At 42.9% G+C, this 15192-nt stretch overlaps 1 protein-coding gene across 2 annotated transcripts in view; it reads left to right on the forward strand.

Annotated features, from left to right (window-relative positions):
- Window positions 1-15192, forward strand: part of CRTC1 (CREB regulated transcription coactivator 1) — a 134543-nt gene that overhangs the window by 49704 nt on the left and 69647 nt on the right. For both annotated transcript variants that reach the window (XM_018567814.1, XM_018567815.1), the window contains exon 4: window positions 4207-4268. In XM_018567814.1, the coding sequence (XP_018423316.1) occupies window positions 4207-4268 (62 nt within the window). The remainder of the gene's footprint in view (window positions 1-4206; window positions 4269-15192) is intronic.

Genomic DNA, 15192 nt, shown 5'->3' on the forward strand with positions numbered 1-15192 from the left:
GCCCCCCCCACAAAAAAAATAACACCCCCCACAACAATAAAAAAACCCCCCCCCCCCCCCCTGCTGCAGACATTACTAATCTAACCAATCCTTTCGGCCTGCGTTTAGCGAAGACGCCGGCCGAGAAGACGAGTGCCGGCACAGAAGCAGCTATGTGGTCTGCATCCGACAGAGATGCAGACCGTGTCGCTGCTCCCGCAAGTCTGGTACGCAGTCCGTGACCGTGTAAAAGACTTGTGAGCGGGCTGCGGGCCACATAGTACTGGCTCGCGGGCCGGTGCTTTGAGACCACTGATCTAGGACAACATAGCTGAACTGGAAAGTGAGCTGAATAGGATAATTTTTCCCAATCAGCTATTTTGGCCTAGATTGTTCACTTCTCCTGCCTTCTCCTAACTCTTCACCATTTTGTGAATAGCCTGGCAGTTTTTTTTGTTTTTTTTCCCAGCCCTGGTTGGATTGTTGGTCCAACTTGGTGGCTATATTTTAAACCTGTAATTCCTCAAGCTGCTGCATCGGAAAAAGGTGCCTATAACAGACCGATAAGGATATAGATAAACCTCGTACATCACAGGACAGAGGGCATTAAAAGGTGAACGGATGGGTTATGCAGCTACCTTCAGATGATTGAGCACTGGCAAATCAACGCTGTTAGGACAGCCCTGTGTAACATCTGCCACTCCCAGCCTTCCTCAGTTGTTTGCTAGTGTCCTTAGGTGATGGACACCCTTTCTATTTTCTGAGAAGTACATCTTATTTCTCCACTTATTACTGAAGACTCTTTAGCAAGTTTCACTAAATTCTGCTCACAGCCACTGTGACAATTATTAGCAGCTATTTGGATTGCAGCAGGTTTGCCATTTCCTCTCCTGGCATGACTACTGAGCTGGCTACACACTTCTGCATCTCTGCTCCGGGTTACCATTGTTTACAGTGCTGGGACACTAGGCATCCCTCACCTCCACAGTACTGGGCTGAAACATCTCTGCTAATGGCTCTGCGGATATTTCTGTTCCCTCTGGGGACACAATTTTCTGCTAGCCCTATGCTCTGCTTTTTCTCTCTTCACTCCCCACCCTGATCAGCAGCCTGGTTTCCCTTTCCAGTCACACACTGATCTGTTGTGAGAGAAAAGAGTTTGAGCTACTTCCTGATCACCAGGCAGTACCTGTGCCACCCAATACCATTGCCTGTATGCTGAGTACCGGTGCCATCCAGTGCTTGTACTGCCAGTACCTGTAAAGGGAGTTCCAGTGCCTGTACAGCCAGTACCAATGTCATCCAGTACTAGTGGCTGACTGAAGATTATTTGATGAAATAGTTATTCTCACTCCAATAACCCATTGGTTAATAAATACCACCCAAAAAAGCTCTGAAAATTTAACATTATTTTGAGTGCAGTACGTGACCTAGTAATGGTCAAACTATCACAGCACTAAAAACTGATTAATGTCCTGGAAAGGAAGGGGGAGTAACATATTGGTCCTGCAGGGGTTAAGGCCTTCCCTTTCAGGCCCTGCTATGCAACCTGCTGTTGCTACCATAGCAGTGTGACAGACGTTATTTGCATAGTCAAAGGCTATGGCTAGGACCCTGAGACCCTTTACTGGGGAATTTCTGTTAGGTGAATCCTTGGATACCTGCATCAAGGAAGTAAGGGGGGCAGGGCAAGAGCACCTTCTTACATCGGAAGAAGTCAGAGCCCCTGGGGCCTATCCATCTGCTCCCTCTTTCAAGAAGGGTTTCTTTTGTCCTTCCCAAGCCTCAGGATCAAAATCTAAGCCAGGCTCTCCATTTCATCATAAGCCTGTGAAATGCTGGAGCAAGCCTTTAAGATTATGAAGGGGTCCCCTCACTTTCTCAAGAGGATGCACAATTATAAGCCTTCTTGGCCTTCTGGGACCAGAGTGTTGTAACCAAAGCTTACGTGCTGGAGTTTTGCTCCTTGCCTCTTCCTCTTTTTCAGCTGCCAAACTTATCAAGATCACCCCAAAGATGGGAGGATCTCCTGAGCAAGGGGCTGACCTAGGGCATTGAGAAGATCATAGTCCTTGTACTCAAGGCAGAAAAGTTCCAGGGGTTTTACCAAACCTGTTAAATGTTCCCAGAGTACAGGGGGGAGGTTCTCCACCTATTCTCCAACTCAAGTTGCTTAATGGATTTCTGCAAGTCCAATCTTTGCAGATTTAATATACTTGCTCTGCCATCGATTCCCTTCATCTGGGGGACTTTCTGGCAAGGATGCATAATTGCACATCTCCATTTTTCCTGCCCATCAACGCTACCTGCGCTTTGCTGTCTGCACACAGCACTATCATTGTGTTGCCCTTCCATTTCACCTGTCCACTGCATCATAGGTTTTCACCAAAATGCTGCCCCGGCTTTAGTCTCGAGGAATCCTATTTATGGGGTACTTAAAGGACCCTTTTCTCAAAATAGTCAGCACAAACCTTGCTTTCCAAAATCATTGGATGATACAAACCCTGCAGAGCTTTGGATGGCTCCTGAATCTCCTAATTGCTGGAACCTTCCTATCTTTTGGAGTACTTGGGCCTAGTCTTGGACAACTGCCTATACAGGGATTACCTACCTCTGCAAAAGATCCCTTCTCTCCACTTAGATCTCATGGTCAAAGGGTCGCCTGGATGCTCGCTTTTGCATGATGGTGCTGGGCTTTATAGTGGCCTCTTTCAAAACAGTTCCCCTGCCCAACAAGACAAAGCTTTCCCTTGTGTGGTGGATGTCTAACACAACCCTAGACCAGTATTTGGCTTTGACCACTATTAAGAGCTAAATTTATTTCTTGGTGATTCTTGCCTTTAACTCCCTAGTGAAGGTTTTTTGCAGGGAGTCGCTCATTGTTCCTTCTGTACATGCTCTGGTGACTCCCTTGGCACGTCACTCTCTGGTTTTGTTGACCCTTCAGAGGCGTCCCTTTGAACCACTCAGAGATATCCCTATGCCCTTACTCCCAAGTTGGATTTCCTTGTTACCATCACTGCTAAGCATGTTTCTAAATTGTTGTCCTTGACATGCAAAGATCCCTTTCAAGTAGTCCATGAGGATACAGTTGTGCTGTCTCCATAATCTGGTCTCTGTCTTCCAGGCATATTTCTGCCTTTGCGATTTCTTTCTGGGACCGCTTTCCTCTGTCTCTAGTTAAGTCCTTTTGTGTATTGGGTTGCTCGCATTGTCCTCTTTGTGCAAACTCCAGTAACTCGGTGGGTCTTTAACCGTTTTGTTGGCTCTGCAGAAGACACCATTTGAACCCCTCAGATACATTCCTCTGTCCCTACCCAATCGCAAGGTTGCCTTCTTCATCACTATCCCTTTTTCCTGAGCTGACGGCCTGGTCTCAGTACTATCGCACAATTACGAAGACCTATGGTGGTCTCTGCCTTCCACCATAACCAGGATATTGTTTTACCATCTTTGTGTCCTGCACCCAAACATAAAGATGATTATTTCACTATTTTTGGGCTTGATTCTGGGCTGTTAAAATGTACCTCTCTGCTGCAGCTTTTATCCACAAGTCAATTGTTGGTATGCGTCGCTGGACACAGGACCCTCCCCTCTGTGTTTCTGTGATCCTCTCTTGTACTGCTTGCTACAAAACTAAGTGGGAGTGGTTATACAGGTCTGTCCTAATATATTTGATTTGCCAGTGTCCAATCGCCTGAAGGTAGCTGCATAACCCATCTGTTCGAAATGTAATGCCCTCTGTCCTGTGATGTACGATTAAGAAAGGAGGTTTATCTATATCCTTATCGGTCTGTCTATATCTGTTATAGGTTCCCTTTCCGATGCAACAGCTTGAGGAATTACTGGTTTAAAATATAGTCGCCAAGTTGGACCAAAAATCCAACCAGGGCTGGAAAAAAAACTCTCTAAATATTTACATGTAGTTTGATATATTGTCAACATCAAATCGCCTCTTTTTTTCACCTAAACACAAAATTAGGAAAGCCATCACCACAACCAGAGGTATGAATCTAGATTTACATTTTTATAATGTCCGTTATTACTCTTCCGATATTTAGCCCTTATAAACTTCATTACCAGATTCAGTTTTTACTGACCTGTCATAGTAGAATTATGTCATATGCAAAACTGTTCAATTAGTAACTCTCTGTGTCCTGTGTTATACAAATAATTGTTGCATATCACTAAGTGTATAAGCATGTTATCCCTTAACTTGTGTGTCACGTAGACAGCTGCCCATATGGATCGGTATATTTGTCGCCTCCTCCTGATACCAGCTGGAGACGGTAGGTTTATTGGCTTTGCAACTTACAGTTGTGCTGTTGGATTTATACTTTTAAAATGCATTGGCTATCAATCACTTTTAAATGTTCTGGCTATCACTTATATTCAGTTTACTGCTAGTTAGCACCATATTGTGCTAACTAGCAGTAAACTGAAATGGCTTATATGGATAATTTTGAAGTTTGCCCATGCAATGAAGATTACAGGTATTTAAATACCCTTCTTAGCGGTATAAAAGCTTTGAAACAAGCCATCCCTAACCTCTCCAGCTGCTTGTAGTGTGAAAACTGTGTTAATGCACTATTGTATGCACTATTTTTTTGTAACTGCACCACAAGGCACAATAGTGCATTATCGGGTGATCCACTGTCACATGATCGGAATGACCAGTAACAAGCACTTCTTACTTCTGGGACCTGGTCTCCTCCTCTGCAGAGTATTGCATTGTTCAGTGCAGTCTTGTGACCTTGTTGACCAGTGAGCACTCACCATTTGAGAGCATTATGATTATTCCAGACTGCGAGCCTGCCAATTCTAGTGTATGGATCACTGCACTGGGGACACCAGTCCGGGGGGAGGGGGGTCACCCTTATTGTTCCCCCTGTAGGTGTTCTAGTGCCTTTGTGGGGACTTCAGACTTGTTCTGCTGGCCCTTCAGAAGCCACCCTTTTAACGTCTCAGAGATATGCCTTTGACCCTACTTACTCCATAAGTCACCATCACTTCTGCTAGGCGTGTTTCTGATATGGTGGCCATAGCATGCAAGGAGTCCTTTTTCGGTCATCGAAAAGAAGGTTGTTCTGAGGTCTAAGGCCTCCTTTCTCCTTGGTCTCTGCCTTTCGCCTTAACCAGGACATGTCCTGCATCAAAGCATCCTAAAGAATTTTCTCTCCACTTTCTCGATATGGTTTGGGCTGTTAGGGTTTTACCCCTTCATGGCGGCCTTCATTCAGACACCGTTTGTTATATTAGAGAGTTCCTGTGTAGCACAATTGGATTCTCCCTTCACTATTGCTAGGTGGATTCCTAGGACTGCCACTCAGCCCCCCCTTCTTTCTGGTGATGTCACACTCTACTAGGTGTTAGTGCTTTTTGGGCCTTTCAGCATCAGACTTCCGTATCTCAAATCTGTAAGGTTTGCCCCTAGTCCTCAGTTCACACTTTAGTCCAGTTCTACCAGGTGGACGTTCAGGCCTCTGTGGATGCGAGTTTTGGGTTAAAAGTCCTTCAGATGGCCTTTTTTGATACATATTCTGTTCTAGTTCCCTGTTTTGGGTGTTTTTGTTTACAGGTCTGTTAGTTGTTTGCCCTTTAACGCACCCCTTTGGACTGCTTTAGACGTTCCAGTATTTAATGAATCTAACTTCTTGTGTCCCTGAGTTTCTCTCGCAGGCTGAATGGGAAAAAACTAAACGTGCATGGGCAACTTTAACACAAGCATGCTGATAAAGTCAAAGAAAATGTACAAGCCCTTTCTATATTGTATGTCTGTGGTGAACCACTGTCCACATTTTAGGCCTGAAAATGACGCAACACCCCCCAACATTATATATTTTCTGAATGCCAAGACCCTATAGAATAAAATGGTGGTAGTTGAAAATTTTTATGTTGTGCAATATTAGCGCAACTCCTTATTAAACCCCAAAATTTAGTGACAAATAGAGACCGCATTAAAGACAGAAAACTAACATTTCCAGGTCAGCCATGGCCTCTGCTATTTTTTATTTAATGCATCATAATTATTTTTTTCCTGATATTGAAGGGGTTTATTTGGGTATGTTTTACATTAAGTTTTTCATAAGTCTCCTTACCTGTGCAATGGTTTTAAAAATTGGGTGTGACGTTTCATGTTCAGCTCTGGCTTGAGAGGTTTATTTCCAATAATGATATATGCAACCTTTTAGCATAGTTCTTAAACTTTTTGATGTTAGTAAGAGAAATTGTACAGTCCCAGTATTTCATTCATGTGTGTGTTTCCTTGAAATATTCAAGTCCATGTAATGTATGAATACTGAGAGGGAAAACATTTGTTGTAGGGAAAACTTTCTTTTTGTTCATGCAGTCTCAAGTGTGTCAACTTAAAACATTTGCACCTCCTCAGTGTGGTACTTGAGTTGCAGATGGAGTAATTGCTTGTACATGTATTCTGGAAAAAAAAATCCTGTTTTTGTGCCTTCAGTTACTTTTAAATAGGACTGTCTGGCATTACTTGGCAGTAGAACACTGCACAACTGTGCATATCTTGTGTATTTAATTTATAGTATACAGAGATTCCTCCATGAATGGTTTGGGTAGCTTTAAAGTAAATATTAAACTGTGGTAAATATATGTGCTATCCCCGGATAAACGTAAATCGGTCAGCCTAAACTGTTAAACTAACCGAAAACTAAAAAAAAGCGTACACCACAAGGAGCTTACTCATACCCAAGTCTGTAAAAAATTACTTCTAAGCACTTGGAGCTTCTGAATTCAGATGTACAGTTTAGTAATTCTCTCCTTTGTTCTGACTTGGCCACTGAAAGACCTCTCTCCCATCCTAGTCCTACGCAGATTGCTCTTTCATTTAATGCCTTGGTTCTCAACTGGTGGGTCGTGACCCCATTTTAAGTGGGTCCCCGTAAGACTTCCACTTTTCTAGGTGAGAGGCTCCTCAGCCTCCCCCTAGTGCAGCACTGTCAGTTCCCGTGCCAAGCAGCCATTCAAAATATGCTGCTCGATGCTGAGCATCAGCTTGAGGTGGGGTGGGGCTATGGCTGGGAGAGAACTCCATCCATATGTGCATAGCTTACAGCTCCCTCACGTGTCCTGTAGAGGAGCCTGGACCTGAGTGATGTCACATTCTGGCTCCCGGCACCTCTACAGGGCACGCAAGGCAGCTATACAAGCAATGCACATATGGATGGAGCTCCAGCACACCAGCCCAGCAATGGACACACACCAGGCTGAGGATCTACTCCAGTTTAGGTAGGGAGACTGGGTGGACCTTAAAAAAATAAATGAAAACATTTTTGAAGTGTGTGTGTGTGTGTGTGTGTGTGTGTGTGAGAGTGTGAGAGATTTTGTCTGTGGTTGTTTGTGTCTGTCAGTGTTTTTGAGGGCCCGTTCACACTAGTACAGTGCGTTAATTGCATAGTACCATGCAATCGCACCTACTGTGCATTCTGGCGTGGGAGTTGTGTTGCCATTCATTTGAACCCACAGTTCGTACATCCCCGCACCGGAACGCGTGGTACCCTAATGCCGAGCGTTCTATTGCAGTGCAACTTGGGTCGCAATTTAATGACCAAGGACAAATATGGGTCCTGAGGTCACACAGGTTGAGAACCACTGATTTAATGTAAACTGTGGCTATAAAAGAAATAAAACACCCAGCATATGTGTTATAGCCATTGGAAAAAAAAACTGCCCTTAGAGTATATTATTATTATTATTGGGGCTGGCTTGCTGGTTGTGTCCAACTCCCATTAATTAAAATCTATGAACACAGAAAAATATCTTAGGCTTAAAGTGACACTTAGCACAGTAGTTTAAACTTAAAAATACATTTAAGTACCCCATCTATTCACAAAAATGTATCTTATTTGTGTATTACTCAGCTGTAGAGTCTCAAATCATATCTGATTTAATGCTCACACTGTCCTTCCTTCTGGAGGGTGGCTACTTTTGTTCCCCATGATCCCTGTATGTGTTGTAAAGTAGCCACTGGTCCAAGCTCACTCCGGTGATGGACTACAATCTTAATACAAGTTAGTAAACTAAAGGTAAGATTGTAGTCCATCACGAGAGAGAGCTTGGAGTGGTGGCGGCTACTTTACAACACACACGGACCATGGTGAACAAAAGTAGCCACCCTCCAGAAGGAAGGACAGTGTCAGCACAAATTGAAAGATGAATTGAAGGTCTACAGGCGAGTGATACACAAATAAGATGCATTTTTCTATATAAAATAATTCCCTTGAACTTGGTAGGAACTTGCTTTTGAGATTATAATCGATTTAGTCGATTAGTTGTTGCAGCCCTAGAACAAATGAAAACGAAATTGAAACGAAAATTTGTACAGATTACCGCCAACGAATTTCGTCCGAATTCCGAAACGAATTGACTTTCGGACCAGAATTCCGAAAAACAACTCAAAATCTGAATCAAAACGAAACAAATTTTTTGCTGGTGCACATGTCTAACAACTATATATCGTTTAAATAATATCTTCAAATCATGTATTGATGTGCAGTGGATCCAACCTTCTACGTGTTTTGCCTGCTTATCTCCTACTCTGTCCACCTTCAGGAGATCCTTGAACACTCATCTCTTTAGGGAGGCCTATTACCACCTTGATGTAACCGTCCTTTCAGTTCTTCCATTAAATCATCCCAAACCGCCATTACCTTTTGTATGACTTGCCACTTGCCCCTCCTACTAGATTGTAAGCCCTAACGAGAAGGGCCATCTTACCTCTTGTACTGAAATTGTATTGTTTAACTGCATTGTCTCCCTCAGTTTTGTAAAGCGCTGCGCAAACTGTTGGTGCTATATGAATCCTGTATAATAATAATAAGAAAAGTTTACAATGATGACAAAAACAATTCTTCGTTGCCAATTAATCATCTATCCAAGAGTAATACAATAACACCAACACAGTCCCTACACCAAAGAAGACATAATTAACAAACATCAATACATCCAAACTAACAAAATATAACCCATAAACTGAACAGATAATAACTAGTCAACCAGGTGCATATATAATAACTAGTCAACCAGGTGCATGTATATTACCAATCCAAGGGAATGTGGATTTTCTGGACTCTATGGTTTCATGTAATGGGTCTTCTCTCCTCCAGCTGTCTTTATTCTGATAGCCCTTCCTCAGTGTCTCTGGCCTATCCATCTTCATCCTAGTTGCTCCCATTCACTCATATGATGAACCCACGATTGGACCAAAGAACACAATCATATCCTTCTCACGAAAGTGATTGGATGGCAACTGTCTTTGATATAATAAACACCTGTTTGGCTATTAATAATGTTTGGCACAAGTCTGAGAATTTTCTGTACACATTTATTTCATGTTATCTTCTTGAGTCCATGTCAGCTCTGACACTACCACACGCCACCTCATATTCACCTGTTATTGGGATCTCCGTGCCACAGTGCTTTCAGGGTACTGGCAATCCCGGTTGCCAGCAACTTAGTAAATAAAGTGCATTAAACCATGTGTTCCGCTTTTTATCACTCCCTATGGACACTGCTCACCTTCACTTTAATAGCTAAGAAGGCTAATTCCTGCATGGTCTACTACCGCATTTGGATGACGCATGCTCTTTTATTCCACAGACTACTAGTCTTCCTGTTTAAGACTTTGTACAGGCTGTTCTTTATCTGGCTCCCCCTGTACTACCTCCTGCGACTGTTTGATTAGTAGTTGGTTCTGTCTACACTTCAGCCACCTTTTGAACCTCAGGCTTATTCCCTTCTCCAACTTTACTACCATCACCTGTGCGTGGTGTGTTTTCTGAGATGGCGACCTTGTCCTGTAAAAATGTTTTTCAGGTCATACACAGGGATGTATTGGTATTGAGACCCAGAGCATCTTTCCTTGTGAATGGGTTTTGGTTTCTACCTCATGGCATTTGTCTCTCAGCGTTCAACTCTAGTGCTTTAGGAAGTATGTTACTTTTCCTGGCCTAGATGTAGTTCATGCTTTTTGGGGTACCTCACTGCCATTGCTCCCGTTAGTAAATATGGTATGTTCTGTAAGCTCCCTAGAGATGTTATCCTGTTGGAAATGGCCCTTGCAAATGACTTAGTCAAAGGACCCCTCATTCCACATCCCATTCCAGCTCGCGAGTCTTACAGGCGATCTACTATTACTGCCTTAGGGGAGTTGTAAAGCTCTTCTCACACCTCGGTAGACAGTACTTTGGAATGTCCAAATAACTTCAAGATCTCTGTGTCCTTCAATAAATGGAGTAAAAATCCTTTTCTAGATCGTACACCGCAGGACACCGGAATTTAATGCTTCAATGGATGGGTTATTCAGCTACCTTTTTTAGATGATTGGACATGGGGATATCAATTTAAGCGTAAGACAGCCCTATATTGGCCCTCCCAACCTGCCTCAGTTTTTTACCAAGGTCAGGTGGATAGGACACTGGCAAATGGAAAGGTTGTAAGCCAGCCCCTGTAAAACCCCTCCAGCATGCATTAGGGGAGTCAATGATGGAGGACGATCTGGGTGTACTGGTAGACCCATAGACTCAATAATAGCATTCAATGTCAAGCAGCAGTTTCTAAAGCAAGCAAAATACTTTCTTGTATTAAAAGGGTATAGACTCCAGAGATAGAGACATGATCCTGCCCCTGTACCAAGCATTAGTTAGACCTCATCTGGAATATGCAGTTGAGTTTTGGGCACCAGTTCACAAAAAGGATGTTGTGGAACTGGAGAAAGTGCAGAGAAGGGCAACTAAACTCATAATAGGCATGGGAGAACTCCGCTATGAGGAAAGATTAACTGACCTAAATTTGTTCTCTCTGGAGAAGAGGCGATTAAGGGGGGGACATGATCACCATGTATAAATACATAAATGGTCCATATAGTGAGCTTGGTGCCAAATTATTCACTTTAAGGTCACTGCAAAGGACAAGGGGGCACTCTGCGCCTGGAGGAAAAGAGGTTTAACCTTTGCATAAGGAAAGGATTCTCCACAGAGCTGTGAAAATGTGGAATAGACTCCCCCAGGAGCTCGTTCTTGCTAGCTCAGTTAATTGTATTCCTAAATGCACACAATATTACTAGTTATTGACTTCTTATAGGTATATTAAGCATCAGAGATTGTTGATTCAGGGAATATCCGATTGTCTTATGGGATCAGGAAGGAATTTTTTTTACCTGTTGGAGCAAATTGAACCATGCTTTTTTTTGCCTTCCTCTGGATCAACAGTGGGTAATTGTGGGCATAGCGTTCTGTTTAGGCTTTTTTTTTTTCTTCATATCCCTATAGGCTGAACGCCAGGGACTAACTATGTAACTATGCATTGTTTTTGCTAGTGCCATAGAAGGTTGGATGCCTTTTTTTTCAGCTCTGCTAGCTGTCCTTGCTGTGTGTAATTTTTCTTCAGTTACTGCAATCAAAATTCTTAGGTTCTTTGCACTGGACTCTGCATTGTGGCGATTTGCAGACTTTTGTGTGGTGTTGGCCGTATGCTTATTAGGTCGAGAGTTGTGGCACAGCCCCAGGTGGGACCTTGTCTCTGAAGACTCACTAATTGTGTAAGGCTCACCCTTCTCCTTTAATCTACTTCGGCAGCAGGTTTAGAACCTTGGAGCTTAATTTCCACACAGCCTGTAGCACTTTCATTTGGAAGTCAGCTGACCCCACTGATCAGCCTTCTGCATGAAAGTAAGCCCCCACTTCTAGAAGTGGGAGACGTTTTGTACATCCAGATGGCTCATTGGGTATTTTGCCACTCCAGCATTTGGGTTCAAGACATCCTTTTAACAGACAGGTTAACCCCTTGTGTATGGCATCTCCCTCAGCTGCCCCTGATAAAATTTTTTTCCTGCTACTGCACATTGCAGTGCATCTTCCCAGGTCTTCATGGTTCCTTGCACCCTGTAAACCTGATATTCGTGTTCTAGTGGGAAAATGCCTTCGGGAGTTGTTCCCTGCATGGAACTGCACTTCTTTTTTCAGGATAATTCTATATGCTCTGCAGGGGTCTGAATTTTTTTTAAAAAAACTACCTGTCCAAGGAATAAAGCCGAGGCCCGGAACTACTTGTCCGCCATGACAATCTACTTGTCCTGATAAAAATTTTTAATTTTTTACCCAAAACCGTATTTAGCAGTGCTTAGAAGAGCTTCTCATTGGTCAGCGCCATCCGGTGATCGCGCTGACCAACGAGTGCTTGCAATTTGAGATCGAAATTCAGAATACATGGCACAGGTACAGATAGTACACCCATACTGGCGAACGTTAATGACCGTTCGCCGAAAGGCAAGTATAGTGGGAGGGAGAGGGGGCCAGATTTGTGCGGGTAATCCCATTTTTCCAAATTATTTGGGAAAGTGGATTTACCCTTTTAGGGCTGGTGCAGACTTGGGCGATCATGTGCGGTTGCATACAGTGTTTGCCATGCGGCCCCATTGATTTCAATTAGGTTACATCCGTGTATACCTTTTTTCACGACACACGCACTGCGCTGTGATTTCAACCGCGATTTTACGTGATTGCACGGGTGCAGTATTACGGTAGTGTGCGATTCCGTGACCACCCGGCCATCCGCACGGTTTCATGCACAGTTGCCGCATGGTCACACACACAATGGCCTATGCATGCGTTTATTCGCATGCAGATGGTAGAGGCAGCAGGGTTGGTTTTATTTTATTTTTTTACTTTGTAAAATTTTTAATTTTTATTCTTTTTGACTTTATCGCCTTTTTTATTTTTTACATTTTTATCTATTTCCATTTTTAATTGTTATTTTTTGACATTTGTATGTATTTATATTTTAAATTTTTATTTATTTTATTATTTTTTGAGAATTTTGTTTTTCACTTAGCAATAAAGTTATCACACAGGAGCTAACAAGCTCTCTTTGGTTCTCTCTATTGACCCTGTCACCTCCAACACAGGAGTTCTAGCACAGCGCTGTGCTCGTTCTTCTGTGACAGGATGGCTGTGAGTGCAGCTTTCCTGTCATTGCTCACACTAAGCTCTGCTCCCCCCTTCATCCTGATCTAATTTGCTGGGATTTGTTGTATTCCTCTATAGCTGCTGGTATCCTTCATTGCGCTTTATAATGTATTGCTGGGATTTGTTGTATTCCTCTATAGCTGCTGGTATTCTGCATCACGCTGTATAATGTATTATTGTTGGGATTTGTAGTCCTCTATAACCGGTGCCATTCTGCATTGCGCTGCATAATTTTACACTTTCCATTTTACTATATTGCACACCACACTTGGGTTTTTTTTTTTTTTTACTTCCACTGCTCCAAGCTTGCTCCTGTGATGGACTACAATCTCAATATAAACTAGTAGTCCATCACTGGAGCCTTTTTTTTTTAATCCGATAAATCGAACATAATAGGCTAACTGATCGATTTTGAAAAAATTGTTAGCTGCAGCCCTAAAATCCTCTAAAGTCTACACCTATCACCTGGAGATAGGTCTTTACATGGTGGTTTACCATCCTCTTAAAGATGTTCCCTCAGATCCCTTTTCCCAGTCCTGTCTTAAATCAGATGAATGTTCTTATCTGTTTAGCAAAGGTTCCTGCCCCTCTCTCCCTCAATGACTATGGATGCTTTGTTGGACCAGAGTGGGTTTGACGATTCTTAGTACCATGTTCTGGATCAATATTAGGCAGACCCTTCAGAGTTCCTCTGTTAGACTTCAGAAACACTTCAGGGTGTTAAAGTGCATGGGTCTTTTTCATCCTTCTGGTGTTCCTATGCACCAGTTAGGAGGTATGGTTTACTTTCATCCCTGCCTACCCTTCTAGGGGATACCAGTCTCAGGGGTCTTTTGGCTATCCTTATGGGGTATGACGTTGTGAGGATCTCATTTTCCTTGGCTATCTCATTTAGATTTTGGTTGTCTGACCAGGCAACCTCACTTGTCACGGAACTTTCATTCTCTGTATCTCAAGGGTTTAGTATTAGACCTGGGCCTTTTGTTTATAGACCATTGGTGTTCTCTAATGGCCCTCTTTTTAATTTTTGTCTCTGGAGACCTGTTCTGTGTGTTTGTCATACCAAGTTGTTGGTTTATTTTGCCTAAATTGGTGAGTTTTTGTCCACAGCCTCTCGCTGGTGCAGGCTCTTTTTTTGAGTCATTCCCCTTAGCAGTGATCCCTTCTGTCCTGGTATTGAGCATCAGATTGATCCTCTGTGGCCTTCCAATTGTTGGCAAATTCCCCTTTCTTGGAGGGGACTACACCATCTGGTTCAGATGGGGCATTGGTTCTTCTAGTAGCCCTGAGTTGCAGATTGTTCCTAGTCCCTCCTTGAACTTGTCAGTGGCTGTTGCCCACCCCTCAGTTGAACTGCTTTTAGATGTCCTGACTATTCCTGAATTCCTTTGTCCCTTACTGTAAAAATCTTTTTCTTGGAGTCCATTGAGAGACATATGTCCCTTCCCTCTGTGTATTTTGCTTGCCATCTGTAATGCTTTCCCACAAAACTGAGGCATGCTGGATAAAGGAGGGCTATATAGGGGGGCTGGCTAACAAATTTTCTGTTTTGCCAGTGTCCCAACCTCCTAAAGGTGGCAGTATAACTTGTTTCTGAATTCCCGTGTCCCTCAATAGACTCCAAGAAATAATTTTAGAAGTACAAAAATTGTATTATGTTTGTTTTGCGTCATTTAACCTCTTTCATATTTTTTTATTTCAATAATTTTTGAGTATTTTAGACATAACAGGTACTCAAACAAATAAGGCACAGATAAGTATCATCAGAGGAAATCGTTACAAGTATCAAACAGGATACAGTGCAACCACTAGAGGTACAGGGATCAGTGTAAACAGTAAGGACTGATCTAGTGAGGTAATGTGAGCACCTCAGGGAGGATAGAAAAGGCAGAGAGGGATGGGGGGGGGAGAGAGGGAAGAAGGATGAGAAGGGGAAAGGGTGAAAGTCGGGTACAATATGCAAACAGAACTGAGTGAATCACAACAAACAGTAAGGTTTAGTTAACCATTTATCCCAGCAATTCCGAAAAGAGGCATATTTTATGGTTTTTCTTTCATAATTTGACAACGCAGTTTAGACCTCATGTAGACTTGCCTCGTTTAGCATCTGTAAATCCCTTTCCCCTGTTTGTGGGTTGTAGTTGCAGAATTTTGCCTGCATACAAATGATGATGATGCTCAATTCTGATGTTTCCACGCCCCCCCCCCCCCCATGTCCGTTATTTTC

The sequence above is a fragment of the Nanorana parkeri genome, unplaced genomic scaffold (assembly GCF_000935625.1).
Source record: "Nanorana parkeri isolate BGI_ZX_2015 unplaced genomic scaffold, ASM93562v1 scaffold1097, whole genome shotgun sequence".
Taxonomy (NCBI): domain Eukaryota; kingdom Metazoa; phylum Chordata; class Amphibia; order Anura; family Dicroglossidae; genus Nanorana; species Nanorana parkeri.